Source organism: Orbicella faveolata, unplaced genomic scaffold (assembly GCF_042242905.1).
Source record: "Orbicella faveolata isolate gen_17 unplaced genomic scaffold, um_ofav_v1 contig_2, whole genome shotgun sequence".
Classification (NCBI taxonomy): Eukaryota; Metazoa; Cnidaria; class Anthozoa; order Scleractinia; family Merulinidae; genus Orbicella; species Orbicella faveolata.
Window position 1 is genome coordinate 27,004,980 of NW_028301547.1, and position 19,241 is coordinate 27,024,220.

At 39.8% G+C, this 19,241-nt stretch overlaps 2 protein-coding genes across 2 annotated transcripts; one reads left to right on the plus strand and one right to left on the minus strand.

Annotated features, from left to right (window-relative positions):
• Positions 1-2,489: 2,489 nt before the first annotated feature.
• LOC110058899 (TGF-beta-activated kinase 1 and MAP3K7-binding protein 1-like) lies at positions 2,490-12,912 on the minus strand. The gene is made up of 7 exons (XM_020765568.2): positions 12,797-12,912; positions 11,809-12,061; positions 11,046-11,173; positions 9,774-9,971; positions 8,280-8,449; positions 4,990-5,360; positions 2,490-4,199 (listed from the first exon to the last, which is right to left on the minus strand). Exons 1-7 carry the CDS (start codon positions 12,821-12,823, stop codon positions 3,733-3,735), a joined length of 1,614 nt encoding a protein of 537 aa, XP_020621227.1. The 5' UTR covers positions 12,824-12,912; the 3' UTR covers positions 2,490-3,732.
• Positions 12,913-15,626: 2,714 nt separating this feature from the next.
• LOC110058873 (DCN1-like protein 3) lies at positions 15,627-17,586 on the plus strand. The gene has a single exon (XM_020765535.2). It carries the CDS (start codon positions 15,747-15,749, stop codon positions 16,647-16,649), a length of 903 nt encoding a protein of 300 aa, XP_020621194.2. The 5' UTR covers positions 15,627-15,746; the 3' UTR covers positions 16,650-17,586.
• Positions 17,587-19,241: the final 1,655 nt, after the last annotated feature.

A 19,241-nucleotide genomic window follows, 5' to 3' on the forward strand; every position in this document is an offset into this window, starting at 1 on the left:
TAGCATCGTATGCTGGTGTAAGAAGAGAGCAGATTTCGTGTATCCGGTAAAATATACTGATTATGCCTCAGTGCGACGGGCAGACGGATAATCCTCCTGAATCTAATAAACCAAAATCTAAGCTTTGATCACGTTCTGTTAAGGTAAAATCTAACCAATACCAAGGTGAAAAAAATTTTACCATGTTCAGGGCTGCGATTTAATTCAACACGTTAAAGAGTGTGGGAATTTCGGAGTTGTCGGAACTTGCTCGAAATCTTCCAGAACAGCTCAACACCTCCCCCATTCCCCTTTCATCTCTGTCATTAAGGTTATCAAAACGAGGTAAGCGGATAATCTAGCAAAAAAATTCAGTCCTAGGATATATCGATGTTTAATTTCCTATGAAAATATTAATGCGAAGTCCAACACGTAGAGCTGAAAGAATTGAGACTCGCCGTTCAGAATTCGAAATTTCTCCGAAACTATACATATTGTACTGAGCCGTCACTGGTATCGACCCAAACCCTTTGCGGTTCTAACTTTTAAAGACCAAGTGGCCGAATACAGCCGGTAAGGTCAGTATAAGAGATTTATTGCACGATTTAAAGAGCGACTGATCACGAAAGATTTGTATCTATGTACCCGCGGTCCAATACTTAGAAAATATTGGACCGGGAATAAATTAAAGCTCTCTGATTCGTTGATTCAAATTATTAGCCCCAAGCTTGATCAGTAATGCAAGAGAAGCACGTAGAAGAATAACGGTCACAAGTTGAACAGGAAATGATCGTCTGCAGAACAGGTGGATTAGCGGGGCAGAGAGCAAAACGCGATACACGAGCGCGGAGCGCGAGACGAAATAAATTCGGATGGTTTTCCTCTCGCGCTTCGCGCTCGTGTATCGCATTTCGCTCTCTGACGCGCTAATCCGCCTGTTCTGCAGGCTAGGAAATGAAACCTTTTTGCAGTGTCAAACGCTAAAAATCTGAATATAGAGAATAACTGCATAGATTAAAACTAAATTTGAAAACAACGTTCAATAGAATGCTAAAAGTGCTAATGTTAATGGCTGTGGTCACGTCTTGAGGCATCAACACAGTTAACTATGACGTCAGAGAGAACAGTAGTTATCGCTCGGTTGCAGTCGACCCTGGAGCCGGAGGGTGCGTTCCTTTGGGGTGATCTGGGTGCTCATAGCCTGCAATACAGGCGTATATTGGCGAGCGAGCGCATTATGATCAAGCGAGCGCCAGTTTGGATCAAACTCGTAAGAGGCTTACTGTGGGGAAAGACGAAACGGTGTCCAAGGGAGTAGGAATGACGCCCGGGGAGTGAGGCTAAAAGAGAAGTGAGGGGGGCGGGGAGAAGAAGGAAAATTACCTCCTTTTGACCACACCCCCACCTCTCACACTTTTCCTAAGACAACATGGTGGTGAATCTACTCGATCGTGAGCTAATACCGGTAACTCGTAAACACACGGAAAACGCCTCCACTGCAGGCTAAGTAGCTCATGGAATCCCTGTGAAATGAAAACATGGCTGACCAGTCGCCGGCGGTAGAAGGCTGCATTTTTTCACGCGTGGGTTTTGATTTCGCATTATGTTCATATATAGCACGTATACTTCGCTCAGAAAAAAAATCAAAGTCAAAGTGAAACGTTCTGCCCGCATAATAGCAAACGTGCCGGGTCTTTTTTCTTTTCCCTTTTTTTTTTTCAACCATTCAAATGCAAAAACAAAAACACATTTTACCTCATTAATCACACTGGACACGAACTGACTTCAAAATTTAAAGAACTTGTGAAACATAGTGATTGGTAAAATTTTTGGCTCTTTGGGTGTAATATTCCAGGAGAAATTGGCTTTCAAACATTGTAAAATTTCTGGATGGAAAAAGCGCCGATAAGCTCAGTACATTCTTTGTAAAGTTTTTAAACCCGCATCGCACAAAAATCATTCATTACATCGCACTCAAGTTCCTTGGGACAGTTTATGGTGCTTTGCCCTTTCAATATTCAGAACTAATGTTTTTGTAGCTCCATCAGAAACTGTATCGCTTATGCTAATGAGGTCAACATTGCAAACAAAAAGAAAGCAAAAGATGGGACTGTCCGTGTCCCAGTAACGGTCCCATAAGGAACTGTGAGCCGAGACCCGCCCCAGATTTCTTTTCGTTTCTAAAGTGGCTCATGGCTGCTTGCTTTTCCTCGAGACGCAGTTTAGTTTAGTGTGTTACCCTGCATCTTTTGATTGGCTAGCCGTGATTTTAATTTGGTTTCTACTGAAACCTTATAAAATCCCGCGCTCTTTCGCGTGATCGTATTCGGGATGTCCTTTATAATAAAGTTTCCATATAACGCGCGCTCTGATTGGCTGAAACAGCGTGTATTATCAGAGTACAGACGCACGGTAAGCTGAATTTCAAGTTTTTTTTTTGCTTCGGAACGTTGACAAATTTGACCCAAATAACGTTCCCTGTGACTCAGACAAACGCAATGGAAACAAGCTATTTTGCTACTCCTTTAAGAGCCGCTACACTGGGTTTTATTCTCTCCATACGTAAGGGGAAAAACGGAGAAACGCTACTTGATGAATCGTTTTATCGAGTCTTTCAATCCTGGACATTACCAGTCTGACTTGAACATTGAAATAAAAATACAATTTAATAAAGAGTCATAAAATTGGAAATTAATGGTTCAGAAGCGCTTTCCATTTGATGAAAACTTCTGGTAACGAATAGAACAGCATGTTTTTAGAATTTCCAGAAAAGAGGACAATCTCGCGAGGCAAGCGAGGTATACTCAAATTTTCGCAAATTTCTTCCCGGTAGTTTCCGCTCCATTTGATTTTTCTCTCGGAATTTCCCACATTTACGGCTGGATGGTTCTCTTTTGGGAGATTGAACAATTTCGGGACGTATTGAAAATTTCCGTTCCATTCGTCCCCGTTTCGTAATTTTCGGTTGAATGGAAAGCGTCCCAGGTCAAGAACAGTTATGTCGCTATTCCTAATTAGCTGAAGTCATACAACTCCCCTTATAATGAGAGTATTCAGGAGGGAATCGCTACTCTATATCCGCCCGGGGGGACGGGAAGGGGGTAAACCAGGAAGCTTTTAACCAAGATTTCATCCCAGGGTAGGATGTCTGTACAATTGTTTTACAATCGCTCTCTAAGTGGTTCTTGAAACTCTTGAATAAATATAAAATCTTGCACTAAAACAAAGATTTTCACCACAACTGAAGAAAATTCTAAAAAAGTTCAAATGTTCACAGTCAACGTTATTTGTGCACGGCGGGTCAAACGTGGTTATTTCGAAATAAAAGCGACCCATACAATTACTTCCACAATAGCAGATTTGCACGTTGTCGTCATTTGACTACAACTGCCAGAATTCCTTTCGTTTTTTCTTTATTATTTAAATTTTGAATTCCCAGTGGGGTTTAAATAACAATTGCCCTAATTAGCGTAAGAAACAGAAAAAGTGAAGGATTCTGGTAGTTGTAGTCAAATGATGCCACCATGCCAATCGCCTATTAGTTGTTGTTTTCGCCAGAATCCGCGAGCAAACGCGGAGAGGACAACGCGCGAGTGCTACTCGCGAGAATTCATGCATGGGCACCGAGAAAGGACCCGGAATTCCTTCCATATTACGCTTATCATCTCCAATTCTGTTTTACGTTCACTTGTAAAGTTTCTAAAAGAAATAAGCTCTACGATAACGGTAAAACTATTTAAAAAGACACTACATCTAAGCTGGTGTTTCGCCAGTCGCGTTGCTCGCCTTGTCCCAGCCATAAACATGGTCCTCCCCATGTTCAGCGACCTGCCGAAAGAAGTCTGTAAAATCCACATAAGGTTCTACCCGAGTGTCTTCACCACCCTCTTTACTTTGGCCCTCGCCGCCTGTTTCCTGACCATTCACGCTCGAGGTTCCTTCTCTAACTGCAGCAGGAGGCTCAACAGGAACTGAGGTCGAAGGAGATCCGCTTGCTGAAGAGGCAGAACTCTGAGTTTCGGACCGTGAACTTGTGACGGTGAACTGCGGTACATGGTTTGTAGGCGTGGAGGTAGTCGGACTCGGTGTACTTCCGCTCTGTGGCTTGGGTTGTTGTGCGCCGGGTGGTATGAACAGGGATGGGGCGCTTCCGGTCATGGGATTTGAAGGGTTGTACGGGACAGATACCGGTAGGACCCCGGGACTCACTGGAGGCATTCCTGCAAGGTAACATTACTAGACTGAAACTCAAGCACTATGAGATGATTTGACCATTTTTTATTCTCCGATGGTTACCTAAGTCATTCACCCGCGAACAGATACGAGGATAGGAATTTACAGCTGGAAGTTTCCCCCCCTCCCTTCCCACCCCTGCCAGCCCCCAACCCGTGCAGTACGGTATGTAATCCAAAAAAATTGCATGAGTTCAATTGACTAAGGCAAATGCAACATTAACTAGGGGCGCGGGAATTTTTCAAGTCACTATACAAATTTGTAGATTCTTTAGAAGGTATCTCAACATTTAACGAGAAACTTCTTAACATCGTTGCAATCTATTCTTCAACTTCTAGTTAAATTCTTCTTCACCCTGATTAAGATCTTTACTGAAGAGTTTTGCATCACACACACTGTTACATGAACTTGAATTGTTTATCACTTGAAATCCAAGTGACCCAGTCCTACCGTCTATCGCTATCCGAATTTGAATTTGACTTTCGATTAGAGTTCTAACAATTTATCAACGTCTGCGTAACGGATTTTTAATTTTGTGCGAATCTATCAAACTGGAAGGACCCTCCAAAAAAGTCTGCATTATCTCAATGTACAGAAAAAGCCTGAGTCATCTGTCTTGGTGATGTGTCAGTTAAAGAGAATCATATTCTGTGCATTCAAAGGTTTCTTAATGAAATGGTGAGGTTAGTGAGTTTACACAAAGAACGTTTTGACATATTTAAGTGGCTGACAGGCGAGGTTCGATTTCTCCTAATTACCATCAAATGAGTCATTTACCTGTCATGGACTGTCTCCCAGTAGCCCTCGGACTCTTCATGCAGTTCGCAATCCCCTCCTTGAAAATTCGAATTAGTATCGTCATATCATCTCTCTTCTGGCACTTACTCATTTGATTCATGTATGTGTCATGATGTGCCCTGCCCACTCTATCCACCACAGCCTGGGCCACGCCTGTCAAGTTCTTTTGACACCGAAGTTCTTCAAAGACCAGGCGAATGACATCAAAATTGGAATTGTCCGTGTCTGTGGCTTCCTCTAACGACTTGTAAACTCCATCAGACATCAGGACCAAACAGAAGAAAGACTCGTCAATTGGAAATCCACCGCAAATGTGTGGTTCAGCAATCACTGGTTCTTCTGTGGCGGCACTAAAGAAATCAACAAAGGAAGTCAAGTGACAAGCTGATCATATCTTTGATGCCACATTGAAGTTACATTTCACTTATTTTATTATTTTCTGCCTCTCTAGAGCAATATTAGCCTGTGAACAGGCTCCCGCTGGAAGGGTTTGACGGCAGCTGGAAGGGCCGAGAAGGAACTGTCTGAGAGTGAAGTGACAAAGGAGGATGGGGTGGGGGTTGCAGCGTCTCCCCTCCTCTTCCTTCTCTCCTCTCCTTCTATCTCTCTCTCTCTCATCGCCCCAATCCTCGACTAGAGAGCCTGTTCACAGACTAGATATATTTTGCCACTTGATGCCAAACTACATTATATGCAAAGTAGCTGACTTTAAGGGCCTGATTACATGGCGAATTACAGCCCGGGCTGAAATCTCAGCCCGGCTTGGGGGGGCTGAAATTTTGTTGCGATTACATAACGAATTTCAGCCCGGGCTGAAATATTAGCCTCGGCGCCAAATATGAAATTTTGTGCGAAAAGTCTCCAGAGAATCAAAATGGCGCCGAGAACACGAATCGTAAAAATAGGCGCATTGCTTCTCTCGTAGTTTGACCTTTTGTTGACGCTCAATTTTTAACTTTTTGGGATAGTAACACCCTACAATGATGATGGAACTGAAACGAAACCTGTCTCTTAGCCAGAAAGACGTACTTGCATATAAAGAAAATATGTCCTCAAGCTTGCCGAGTTCATGGCCTCCCTGACAGCCTCGTGCTGTTTAACCTTGTCTCCATGTTCTTATATTCCATCTGAGCTTTAAAATTAGAGAGATTCTCTATTTTATCGCCTTTATTCCACTGAGATAGCTTCTACTTCGTAGCGGCAGCCATCGTATTTCCTGCTTTTCAGCCCGGGCTGAAATTCCGTTTCGATTACATGGGATTTTTTTCAGAATTTTTAGCCCGTTTGCCCGGGCTTAATTGCGGCCCGGAAAGAATCCTTCTCCATGTAATCGCCAATTTGATTTCATGAGAATTTGTTTCAGAAGCAGGGCTGAAATTTCAGCTCGGCTTACCGGGCTGAAATTCGCCATGTAATCAGGCCCTAAGAAACAAAAAATAGGGAGCAGGTTTACATAACCTGACAAAAAGATGACAGACAGCAAGTAATCAAAAGTTTATAATAGGGAAGGTCTCATTTAAGTATTGCATTTCTGCAATAAAAACCCTCAGCACCATTGTTCATATGCAGACTTTTTTTCCAAAGAATATTCTAGGTTCAAGGACTTTTCAAGGGCAAATCAATAACATTCACAGACCTGCTTCCCTTCAGAATCACAAGTAAATTTTGCATTAGACAGTGGGGACAAAAAATACAGAATACTCAAGACTCCATTGAAGGTGGGATTACTTAGACTCTTCGGTACTTCACATAATAATCACTTAACTCCTGTATTTTCAAAATAAACTTTTTGTTTCACTCTAGATTAATTAAATACGCATGAAAGCACAACAGTCGTTAATAAGCTATAATTGAACAATCACAAAACGAAACATCACTAATAGATCGTGCATGAGACACAACGAACGTTGAGGACAACCATCGGCTAAATATTTCCTTTCTATGAAACTGTAATTTAACAGAATCCTTACTCAACATAACTGCTGTATTTCTGCTATAGATTTCGAACGCACATGTGTATTAACAGATATTAAAGAACACAGTTTGAAACCATTGGTTACAGCAATACATTTGATGTTTACAACAATACACTTTTAAAGGCTTGAAATGTTTTTCTTGCCTTATCCAGGTAGTTCATGTCTAGATTACCTTTTAAGAAGAAAACCTAAATTCTTCGTAATTTTTCAAGGACTTTTGAAGGGCACAGCAATTTTATGCATGTCAACCATCTGAATTTTAAGTCGTTTTCAAGTTGCAATGTTTTTTTTTTCTTTTTTTTTTTGAAAAAAAAGTTCTCAAATAACTGTTGGAATTTCAACTCAATCCAGTCAATCCCCATCATTTTATCGGCCTCCATGTCTCTTTTTAAATGCACGTCACAAGATGGAATTTTACCTCAACAGAGACTCACTTTTGTACTCCCTAACAGCAAAGTAGTTTGTATGGTGTGATCTTGTGAGTGAAGGTAGTTCAGAAAAGAACTGTTGTTGGTGACTGGCGCTTCATCAACCTGAGTGTAAGTCATCTTCAGAGTCAAGTGAAAAGTGTTTTTCAGTCCATGGTCCTTTGACACTGTTTGGCCAGTTTAGCCATTATGATATGGGCTGTAACACTTGTGTAAAGTTTGTCAACAGTCATTGGTCGGTTCCACTTTTCACTTGAACCTGAAAATGACTTCCCCTCAGGTTGTTGAAATGTCCAAGCAGTCACCAACAACTTTTCAGAATTACCCTCACCCAGATGATCACACAAACTACCAGTACTGATACCCGGGGGGGGGGGGGTACTTTGGGAATTTCTGGGTGGGGGTGTGCTGCTGGGACCCTGGAACCCTTGGCCTATACCAGAGCTAGTTCAGTTGAATTTTGCTACCCTATACTAGAGTAAACTCCCCAAATCCCCCCATCTATTGACACTGTTGAGGCTGATTTGCGTAAATTTAAACTTGCCGATTTGATTTTTTTATATTTTTGAGTGACAATTCCTGGTTTCCTTAGTCTAGATAAAATCTTCAACCAACTAGTCAGTTGTGTGAAAAATTATACCCTATTCTAGACCCGAACGCTCTGATTTATATACCCTATCCTAGAGTAAACTGCTTGAAAACCATACCCTTCACAGCGGCACATACCTATATAGCCCATATATGGCAGTGCCCCCCCCCCCCCCCCGGTACTGATACTCCTGGGATCAAACCATTTACTACACATAAGCAATACTAGAGAAGCAGTCATGTCAAGGGATTAGGAGGCAAAACAAAAGAAACATACCTTAGAATATCAAAGTCCTTGTAGCCACCTTTAACACCATAATCTCCAATGCTTCTTGTGTTCTCCTGATTACCAATTCTACGGTTCCTTAGTATTTGTGGAATGTCCAGTCCCAGATTTGCCAGTCTAGCAAGCTCGTCCTTGTTGTTAGTGACATGATCAACACTCAGCTGAACATAAAAGTAAACAGAATAAGTCACAATGAATTGTTAATATTTCATCTGTATTGTATTGCAACATAACTCAGGTTAGCCTGCAGTGTAGGCGTTATTTTGGAATGGAACTCTTGATAAACCAGGTTTTTGATGCCACCATCTTGGATTGAAATTGGATGCTTGACTGGTGAAGGGCTGGGAAAGAGGAGGGTGGGGGTGGGGCACTCACAAAATCCTCCCTTATCCATTTCTTTGACCTCTCGCCTGCTCCCTTGGAAAACTTTCCCTTGCCCCAACCTGCCACAGTCACCAAATCCAAGATGGTGGCCTAATACGAAAATGTGCACCCACACACCCAAAATGCGCCTGCACTGCAGGCTAAACTCCAGTTTCTGTAGAATGAAACAGCTAGGTATATTGCTACTAGCCCAGGTTACACGTGAGCATTGTCAGGTCTCCCTAACAGTTGCCTAGCACTAAGGATAGAAGGCATAGAAGAGGCACTGGGAGAGGACAATTCCTTACTTAATACTTACTGACCCTGGCCAGACTCAAACCCTGCTCCAGAATTTTAGACAAACATTTAACCTGCCACACCACCACCAGAATGATAAGGTCAGGGGTTTCATTAAGGGCTGGGCACCCGCAAATTGACCAGCTGCGCTCAGACAATTTTGTCCAGCTGGTTTGCCATCTACCGGAATGTTTTTCTTACAGAGAAGTTCAGTTCTAATAGTTTTGCCTGCTTGTGAAAACCAGTTACCCTCCTACTGAAGATGTTAATGCAACCCCTGAAGGTGAATGTGCCAACTATGTGCCACACCTTTAAAGTTAGCCTCCTACGCAGACACTGTTTCGGCTCATCATAATATTGTGTGACAAGCCTAAAAAATGTCTGTATAGGAGGCTACTTTAAAGTCAGATTTAACAGGGCTAAAATTTTCAGCAGGGATATTTAAAAAATGTGACAAAGGCCTCCATTTCATTCTAGTATGAACATCAAAAAACTTATTACAAAAAAAAAAATTATGATGTCCTTTTCTTTTCACTCTCTCTCATTGTAACTCCTTTCTTTAAGCCAGCTGTAGTCTTGTTCGTAGCTGTTAATTTTATTGCATAATAAAACATAATGATAATTGCTACCATAATATAAGTAGTGTGAGTAAAGTATATATAAGTGGTGCAGGCTCATATTTGTAGTACATCTCTTTGTAAGTAGTGTAAATAGTATATTATTGTTGTGTAAGTATTATAAGAAGTGTAAGCTCTGTAAACTGCATGAGAAGTGTTTAAATAAAACCAAAAACAAAAAAACAAAAAAAAAAAACTTATTACATACCTGTTCAACAGAAAGGGTGCTTTCTGGCATCTCCTTACACAACAATGCTCTTGAGTCCCCCACATTGGCTACAAACAGTTTACCTTGGAATATAAGGGCTAAGACAGCTGTAGTACCTCCACTTATTTCATCCTGTAAGGCCTGAATTCTAGCAACTTGCTCTGGAAACTGTTGGTATGCTTCATATGAACTCAGACCCTGAACAAAAGAAAGATAAGATTCAGTCCTGCTAACTGGCAATATTAAATCATGTATAAATGGATATACACAGGGTTGTCACAAGTAGCTAGGTGCCACGGCAAGATTGCTATCTACTTTGTGATATTTGCTGGCCACTCTGCAGGCCTATTACAACGGATAGCATGGTTTGTTTTGTTAACATTTATCCACTGGATAGCGATTTATCCGGTGGATGGCATTATCCAGCCCTTGAGCAACCCCGACCTGATTCTTAAGAAAAAATAAAGCTACCTACAGTACTGTGCAAAAAGAATGCAAACATATTTTGCCCAAATTTGGCTCTTGTTCACACAAAATATCATAGGAATTTTGGTAAAGAAATGTGATTTATCGGCCGAGATCTCAAAAAAATTTCACTGAGTGACATGAAAATTCGAACACATACAAAAATTCACTAATCTAAGAACTATATTTCAATGAGATTGTGCTGGTACTGAAACAAAAATTCACATAGCTAAACAAAAAATTGCATTCCTGAAATGAAATTTTGTTTTGTGTTGGTAAGCATATCATATTGACAAATCAACGGAGTTGACAACTGTACACACAGCTCTTTAACTACCCGCAAAACAATTAACTTAAAACATGTAGTTCAAAACTATGTAACAACCTCGTTAACACACAGGTCATTTGAGAAGTGACCTGCTGGAAAAGGACAAACGTTTGTACTAGACATATTTTTGCAGTCAACTATCCAAAGGTTCATTGTGCTGGCAATATTTTGTACCTGAAAGAAGGTATTCAAAGAATTCAACATCTTACTTTTTCTAAGATTTGTGCTCCCCAAATTACATGTAGAGGTGAACTCTTAAAGACAAAGCTAACTACTGCAGAAGCAGTTTTACTTTAAATTGTCAAAACAATGGAATAATCAGCCTGAAAATGTTTCATGTCTTTCATAATATTCAGAAGTCATTGAGGTTTTTTCTCCAGGTATCTGGGTAATATCAATACTAAAATCACATGCATTACTCTAACAAAGGAAACATTGGCAGCTGGAAAGTATGTAATAAATATTATTATTGAATGTACCTCAGGCATCTGTAACTGAAGTTCTGTTTTCTCAGCCAGTGCATCATCTAAAGACTGGAAGAAACCTTTTTCAACTGCAATGAAGGCTTGTCTGAGAACTGCCTTGATCTGCTCATCACTCATATTAGCTGTTCAAAAAATATAAACAGAGAGGTCCTGGTTCAAAAGGTGATTAAACTTGCCATTATGAATTCTTGATTTTTTTACCCCACATGAGGCTTATTTTGGTACTATATGAGAAAAGTATGTCTTATTAGGGAGTTTATTATAAGCAAACCACAACGACATCAGCAATGGGAACATCACTAACCAAAAGGTTTAATGAGCAGAACAATGGTTGTGCATGTTTGTTTGAAATCTTTGTGCATTTCGTTGTTGTTCACTGCCAAACAACATGAAACAGCCAAATTCTGAATAGTCTTAAGTACACGAGCTGCGATGGCAATTTGTTGAGTCCATTTTTTAAATTAAACACCACCATACGTATTCAGTTTAGAGATAGCTCTTATAGTTATACACAAACTGAATCGCTCAAGATTATTGCCAGATTTGTAGTCATTGCCAAATATACAGTTAACACATTTTTCAATTGACATTGTCCTTGACGTTGCCACCGTGGTTGCTTAAAGTCCCTATTCCAAGTGCTGAAACTGACAGAAGTGAGTCAGACCAGTGTCAATTAATATTGATGTAAGGTATTACGCATACCTTCCAAAAATACATTGTATCTTATGCTTACTAAAGAATTACTTTGTTTAATTACCTGTCAATTGGCCAAGTAAGAGCTCAGCAGGAAGCCTCTGGACAGTAAAATCTGAAGCCCTTGGCCCATCATGGCCGTCAAACACCCCATACAAATATGTATCATCTACATTAAAATGAAAACTTCTGTCTTCAAACTCATGTTCTTCCCGTCTACCACCATCTTCTCTGTATCTCTGGTTTGTCAAAAAGCCAACCCCAGACAGCTTGCAGACAGGAAGATCATCTGTCCAATTCTCAGTAGGGCTCTGAGACTAAAAATGATGATGATCAACTTTACAATACAGCCTTGTCAGTGTAAAGCTCAACATTAGATTGACTATCAAATTAAGTCTTGATGAAATTAAATCAACTTGTATATAAATAATAATAATAATAATAATAATAATAATAATAATAATAATAATAATAATAATAATAACAATATTTACAGAGGATATCACCAAGCTAACACTAAGTTAATTAAGGTGGTCCACTATCTACATCACTGAGATTTACTGTGCGGAATTAAAAACTGAAGCTTAAAAATTTAAAATTACAAGGATAAATAAATCAAGTGGAAGGGTATTCTGCAGTTGAGACGCCGTCCACAGGAAGCCTGGACGTCCATCTGGCTAAAAGCCTGTTACATGTTGGCTCGCATGACTCGCTGCCTCACACTTTGTGCAGACCCGTCTCTAGTCAAGCTATTAAAACGTAACGAAATCAGCTGCAAACAATCTTAGATATGTAAGATATTTTCAAAGTCTGTGACCGGCATGAAATGGTTTAGAAATGTTCTTAGCTTGACTTGAGAATTCAGTTTTAAAGTCCTTATGAAATCCACACTGTCATGATATAAGCTTAGCCAGCCACAGAAAATGTGCATGTTTCGCTCCGTTGTCGATCATCAAGTAGTTCAAATTAAAAATGATCCCGTCTTCCCAACTTATGGCAGAACAATGTGGAAAAACAAAAAGCTAACAGAAACATTTACTAAAAAAACTTACAACAGTAGAAGAACGTTTTGATGCCATAAATTGCTAGGCCTCTATCACTTTCGATTGTACATCTCCCTCTTCCTCCATTCGGTAAACAAAGATGGTGGACAAAATCCGATAGATACTGGAACTAGTAACATTCTCTCACGGCCAGTTAAAGGTGTGATGTAAGATGTTAGACGTAACCAGGACGATCTGCCGAATTTGCCAAAACAAGTATTTTCAAATCCTGTTTTAGAAAACTAAAGAATGACGAATGATATCCAAACAACACCAAAAACAACAACAATCTTTGCTTTCGTTTGGATCCGCCACTATTGGAAATAATCTCGCTTACCTCGGTGCATAAAGGAGAACACTTAGTAGTATATTTTTAATTCTGAGTTTAAATGATTTTTTTATAGCACCGATTCATAAAAAGTCGCTTTTTTGTATTTCAAGTTTTGAGGTTTGATGTAAAAATTAGGGACCATTCATAATTTATGCCTGGGGGTGGGAGGCTGGCAAAAAAGATGGGGTCAAAAATGATTAAAGGGGGAGGGGATCAAAAAAACACTAGGCATAGGATGGGGGGCTATATATTTCTTTAAGTCATATAGAGCATACCGGTGAACACTTCCAAATAGTCCACGTACATGGGTCAACTAATACGAAAAAATTTACAATGGTGATTAAACGACCTCACAATATTGCGCCCAGATCGGGTTTGGCCAGAGAACTGTACTACAACAGGTACTTTGCCACTGTTGGTTTCCTTTGGATCACTCTCACTTTCGGATGAATAAGAGCTACAAAAATCTGAAATAACGATATCATCTTCGTTATCATTTTCCACATCGGAACTGCTGTCCATATCATTGTCACTTGTATCAGCTTGCAGTACTTCTTGCCGCTGAAGAGAGACATGGCTATCAAGTACCTCACCCATTCTGATCAAGGCATGTGCAGTGACCCATCGCACCTTATCATTTTTCTTGCCCTTTAATTGAAGGTTGAAATGACTGAGTTACTTGTCGAGCTCCTGAATACCTAATTGCTGAACTTTACAAGTGCTGTAAAGAGTGTTCCAGTCATAATACGTGAACATTTCTGTTGTCAACCTGTCCTTTGTACACAGGTTTTCTCGTCGCTAATGTAGTTAGATGCTGTAAATGATCCTTAATTAGTTCCTTTTCCACAAGAAATTTTGTGCAGAAGGAGGCGATTGCATCGTCATTATCTAGTTTTAAAGTTCCATCGTCAAAACATTTTGTGATATTTTATGATTATCCGATCTAATTTGGGGACACTTTTTAACAAAAATTTACAGTAGTGCAAGAGGAGCTTGCTCAAATGAAAGGAGATGTCAGTGACAAATTAGAGAAGTTGTTAAGCATAAAGCAAAGTCTTGATCGAGCCTTCAAAGGTTTACCAAATAAGACGGGAATGAAAAACAGAAGACAACAAGAAAGGCTGAAAAAAGAAAGAGAGAGCACCTAAACAAAAACAAAGAAGAAATTAAAGGTGCAAATCATCAAACTTGATTCTGGGGGAGCTGACAAGTGTGTTACAAAACAGTTATGCTTCAGTTAAATGAACTAGAAAAATTGAGAGCAGACAGGCACACGGCATCCAGAAGCAAGGAAGTGTGTACTTGCAAAAGCTCACCGAATGGGAATTAGAGGCAAACTGCTATGAAGAGGAAGGACATTGTGAAGAAGAATGGGATAATTCTGAAGAAGAAGATGATGACGAAGGAAGATAAGAAGTGGTGGATGATAATGGAGAATGCAATGAAAGAGACGAACAATGAACAGAGAGAAATTTATGTTTGCTTTATTAAGTAACTTATCTCAAAATAACTTATTGACTATTGCATGTGTTAAAAGTAAAAGTGTGGTACTTGATATGATTGTCTTAAAAATCCTTAAGTGTCGAAGTGTGAGTCTAAGGGAAGGAGAAGAGTGAGGGAGGGGGCATATATTTTTAGCATGGTGTGCTATAGGGGTCATAATATTTCTGTTTTGTTGAGAGGGGGGTCAAAACGTTTTGTTGTTATTTGCAATGAATCTTGCCAGCCCCCTCCCAGGCATAATAATGAATGGTCCCTTATTGGAGGTAGAACAGCGTGTGTTGTAAGAATGGTCACTGGATGTTTTTGCAATCAATTGCTTTTCAGAAATTACTTTGTTTTGTGCAGAAAAAGATGTCTTTGTTTAATACAGAGTGCGAATTCACAGTCAGCGGCAAGCCCAAACAACTAGGTTTCCCGTTCAAAATATAATGAGTAAATACTTACGAAATCCTCTTCATCGTTCTATACTATAGAAAACCGAGATAAGGTTGTAGGTCACTTTAGTTTAAGTGCTAACTTAACCTTTTAGACTCGAGCAATTTTACTGACTACTTTAGAGAACCAGATTATTCTATTTGAAAAACAGAGCCACGTTAACTAACTTTTGAAAAAAATAATCTACTTTAAAAGAATGGTAACTATAACAAATATTATATGCTTGTACGAGATTTAGATACTTTTTTTGTTTTTCCTAACTTCGGGAGGGCTTATGTTCAATAATTTATATCAGTGTTCTTTCTTTTGTGAAAGAAGCCATCTGAGAATCCAATATATTTAATTTCAGTAATATTCCCTCAAGACTTCGCGAGAGTGTGAGAAAACAGTGATAAAATACATACTTAAGCAACTGCTGTAGTCGAGCAATATTAGAATAAACATGGCTTTCCTTGTTGCGGTTCATTTGAATAGTGAAAATTCGTGGGAAAGTGTTGTCAAAAACATACGTGTATTCCAAAAACCGGAAGTTGCTAAAAACGTCAATATCCGGTCACGTGGTGTCTAGCGTAAGAAAAGTTGACATCTTTGCGTTGCAACACGACATTCATCTTTCCCTATTCCATGTAAACTTTTCACTTTCGTTGCCGATAACTGTGTTTCGGTACACAAAAATAGTGGTTTGAGGTTATGGGTAAGTGTTGTTCAGTTTGTGTGGGTGACTCAACTACTGATACAGCTCAACGAAAGCCTTCGCAGCAAACCACAAACACTGTTACAAGTAGGACGTTTAATCACTCGTATCCACCACACGCCAGCAAAATGCATGAACCGTTCAATAGCAAAGCGGCGGAGAAAGACGTAGTGGGGAAAAATACTTCAAATGATGTTGTGAGAACGTTCACCTTTTCGAAGCAAGAGGTTGACGAATCAAAGATCGCCGCTCTATTTGCTAAATATAAAGACGACACTGAAGATTCTATTCTTGCAGATGGAATGGAGAAATTCTGTCAAGACTTAGGAGTTGATCCTACAGAGTTTATCGTCCTTGTTCTGGCGTGGAAGTTCAATGCTTCGCAAATGTGTCGCTTTACGAGAACAGAATTCTTTGACGGCTGTAAAGCCCTCAGAATAGACTCCATAAAAGGCCTGCAAAATAAATTTCCTGAACTAGAAGCAGAGGTGACGAACGACGTCGAGAAATTCAAAGATCTATATCGGTTCACGTTTAAGTTTGGACTTGATGTAGAAGAAGGCCAAAGGGCCTTGCCAAAGAACATCGCGCTTCCCCTTTGGAAACTGGTCTTTTCAAGGAAAGTTCCGGCAGTGTTAGATCGATGGTTTGCCTATTTAGAAAATAGGCAACTACGGGGAATTTCACGAGACACTTGGTATATGTTTTTAAATTTCACCGAAGCGATCGAACCGGATTTCGAGAACTACGATGACTCCGAAGCATGGCCGAGTCTTTTCGACGATTTTGTAGAATCCGAAAGAGAATTAGTCAAGCAGCGTGCGAAGGATGACGCTGCAATTTACGAGGAAAAGCAAGAAAACGGGATTATCAAGGAAGAAAGTTCATACAGTTTCTAGACTTTGACTCTGTCTGAAAATGTCGTAATGCTTTGGCAGTAATCCTTTGTAGTGATCCTAAATACCTTCGATCTTTTCTGGAGCTACAAGGAAAAATGTGCCATGGTTAGAGCGGAATTATTTTATCCAGAAGTGACGATTCCTGTTGGGTTTACTGCGTTCTAGAACCACGGGTTAGTTTATTTAGGGAATGCTTCATTACTCGAAGCAGTAAACAAAGGTTGCGATCAGAGACCGCGGACATTGTTGACAATGCAGTCGGTGCTTTGTTTTGGAAACGGCTTCAATAAACTAAAATTCCAAACTTAAAAATTTCATTTTCGTCGACATCGAAAACGTCTCTTTTTTTATCCACCAAATATCGTAAATATAAAGCTTACAGTAAAGCCAGTTTTAGCGCATTGGTCGATCCATTGGTTTACCAAAGCATTGGCCAAGTTTTGAAACAAGAGGTTTAAAACTAATTTATTTTTAAATTTATTGGCAAGTTTTAAATGCCACATGCTCAAAATCGTTTAGCAGTCCGCCGACAGATTATTGAAATTTCGCTGAAATTATCACTGAAGAGAGGTATAGATACGTAATATTCTCTTGAAAACAGTTGTAAGTCTGCAATATTAATTAGTGTACAGAATGCATTGAGAATGCAGAACCTTTTTTATTATGGAGTTTTACACTTTTGCTATTGACAAGGAGTGATCAACACCTACGTCCCCCTTGCAATATCAAGACATTGTTAAGCAGACGGGCGAGAGACTGAAACATGTTCTCTAGATATACCATGGAATTCTCAAAACTTGCTTGTAAAGAAATACACAGTGTTCTGTAAGGAGAACGAGTTCTTTCATTTTTTGAAGACAGTAAATTAACTGGTCTGTTAAATTTAAGTAGCAGTCTTTATCAAAGCCATTGAAAATAAAACTTTTATTTTGTTCAATGTTGTAGTGTAGTACCGCAACAAAAGTCATCCTCAGCACAGTTTCATGCACAGCAATTCAGGGCTTGAAAAGAAGTCATAATAATTTCTGTTGCCCGACAAGTGAATCACAAGTAGATTTTCCTGTCGGGCAAGTAACTTTTCATTTTCACTTGCCTTATGGGCAACAGCCTGGGCAAGTCATCTGCCAACTAAATAAAAAGAAAAGAGAATCAAGGGCAAGCAAACTTTGAGAGCTGCCTGCCCAAAGGGCAAGCTGGAATATTTCAAGACTTCAAGCCCTACAACTTCACTCAATTTAATTTACAGGTACTAGCTTTTACAAAAGGATTGCTCGCTCTACCAGTTGAGGGTCAGGGACTCTGGAGTTGTTTTGGGCTTCTTGTGTGTTTTTGAACTGAAGGAAAAGAAGTGAGATTTTAAATTAGTTACACCTCCATTATTTCCTCTGAAATTAACTTTTCTTTGTGCTGGGCTTTTCTCTAGCTTTGCACATAGGTACTAGGCTAGTAGGCTAATGGCTCTGACCAGAACAGGTTATTGTGGGTGTTAAAAAGACGTCATCAATAACTGTCTGTGAAATAGTCTTGAAGAAGGAACAATTGACAGATGTGCTGCTCCTATCCAAAAAGAAATGTTGAAATTCTTAAGACCACCCTCTCGTCACTCTCAAGAAACAGATACTCCGTCGAGCCGCGATATATGCTTGGCTCATGATAATGAAGATTAATTATGGGTTATGAGCATCTTGTATAGATACTTTTGCCAGGGAGGAGGGGATAAGGGAGAACAAAGAAGCATAAACCTTTGGTGATTGGTTTCACCCCTACCCCCAACCTCCTCCCCTTCCACATGGCAGCTTTGTAGTCAAACTTTTGAACTTTAGAATGCAAGTTGTGTTCATCTCATTCATTTTGCCATTTTAATCAAAGAAAAGCAAGGCTGCAGACTGTCGATCAGAGCCATTAAGTCATCCCATGCCAATGACTACATCGAGACTACAAAACATTTCTGGAAATTCTAGTCAGGATGTAAAAGGAAAAGACTTTTCTGTTCAGCCCACTGGAATATTTTCACTGCCCCCCTCCCCCCAGCCTGATTGCAGGTAGAACAAAAAAGTGCTTTTCCTCAGCTGTAAATGTATACTCAGGCCCTGAGAGGGTCAGTGCGTACAAAAAGAAATATGTGTAGGCTTAGTCCACCCCTCGTTTTGACAGTTTCAAAAATTTCCAGTGGTACTCTCAAGTTGTGCATAATAATTTTCATCAATAGACTGCTTCCCACTGGCTTTCTCTTAAGGTCAGACAAACATTTATCCTCGTGAACTTAAACGCAAGATGGGATTGCTTGCTTGTGATCTTAAAACCGCTGGCCTGTACTCTGATTTTCTCGAGAAAGAGACTCAAATCATTGTAATGCGTTCATTACAAGATTCAATATGGTCACCGATGGGCTATGAAAATTTGGCCGTATCAATAGGATGTCCTTATTAATGGGGTAGATTCAAACCTCATGACTGGTCTAAACTCAGTGACATCTTCACAGATATATCACTCATGATCACAATTGCACTTCTAAACAACTCTTTATCAGCATCTGGAATGGAGATATAACTTTTAAAAAATTGAACAGAACAACCGTATAACGGGGTAAAA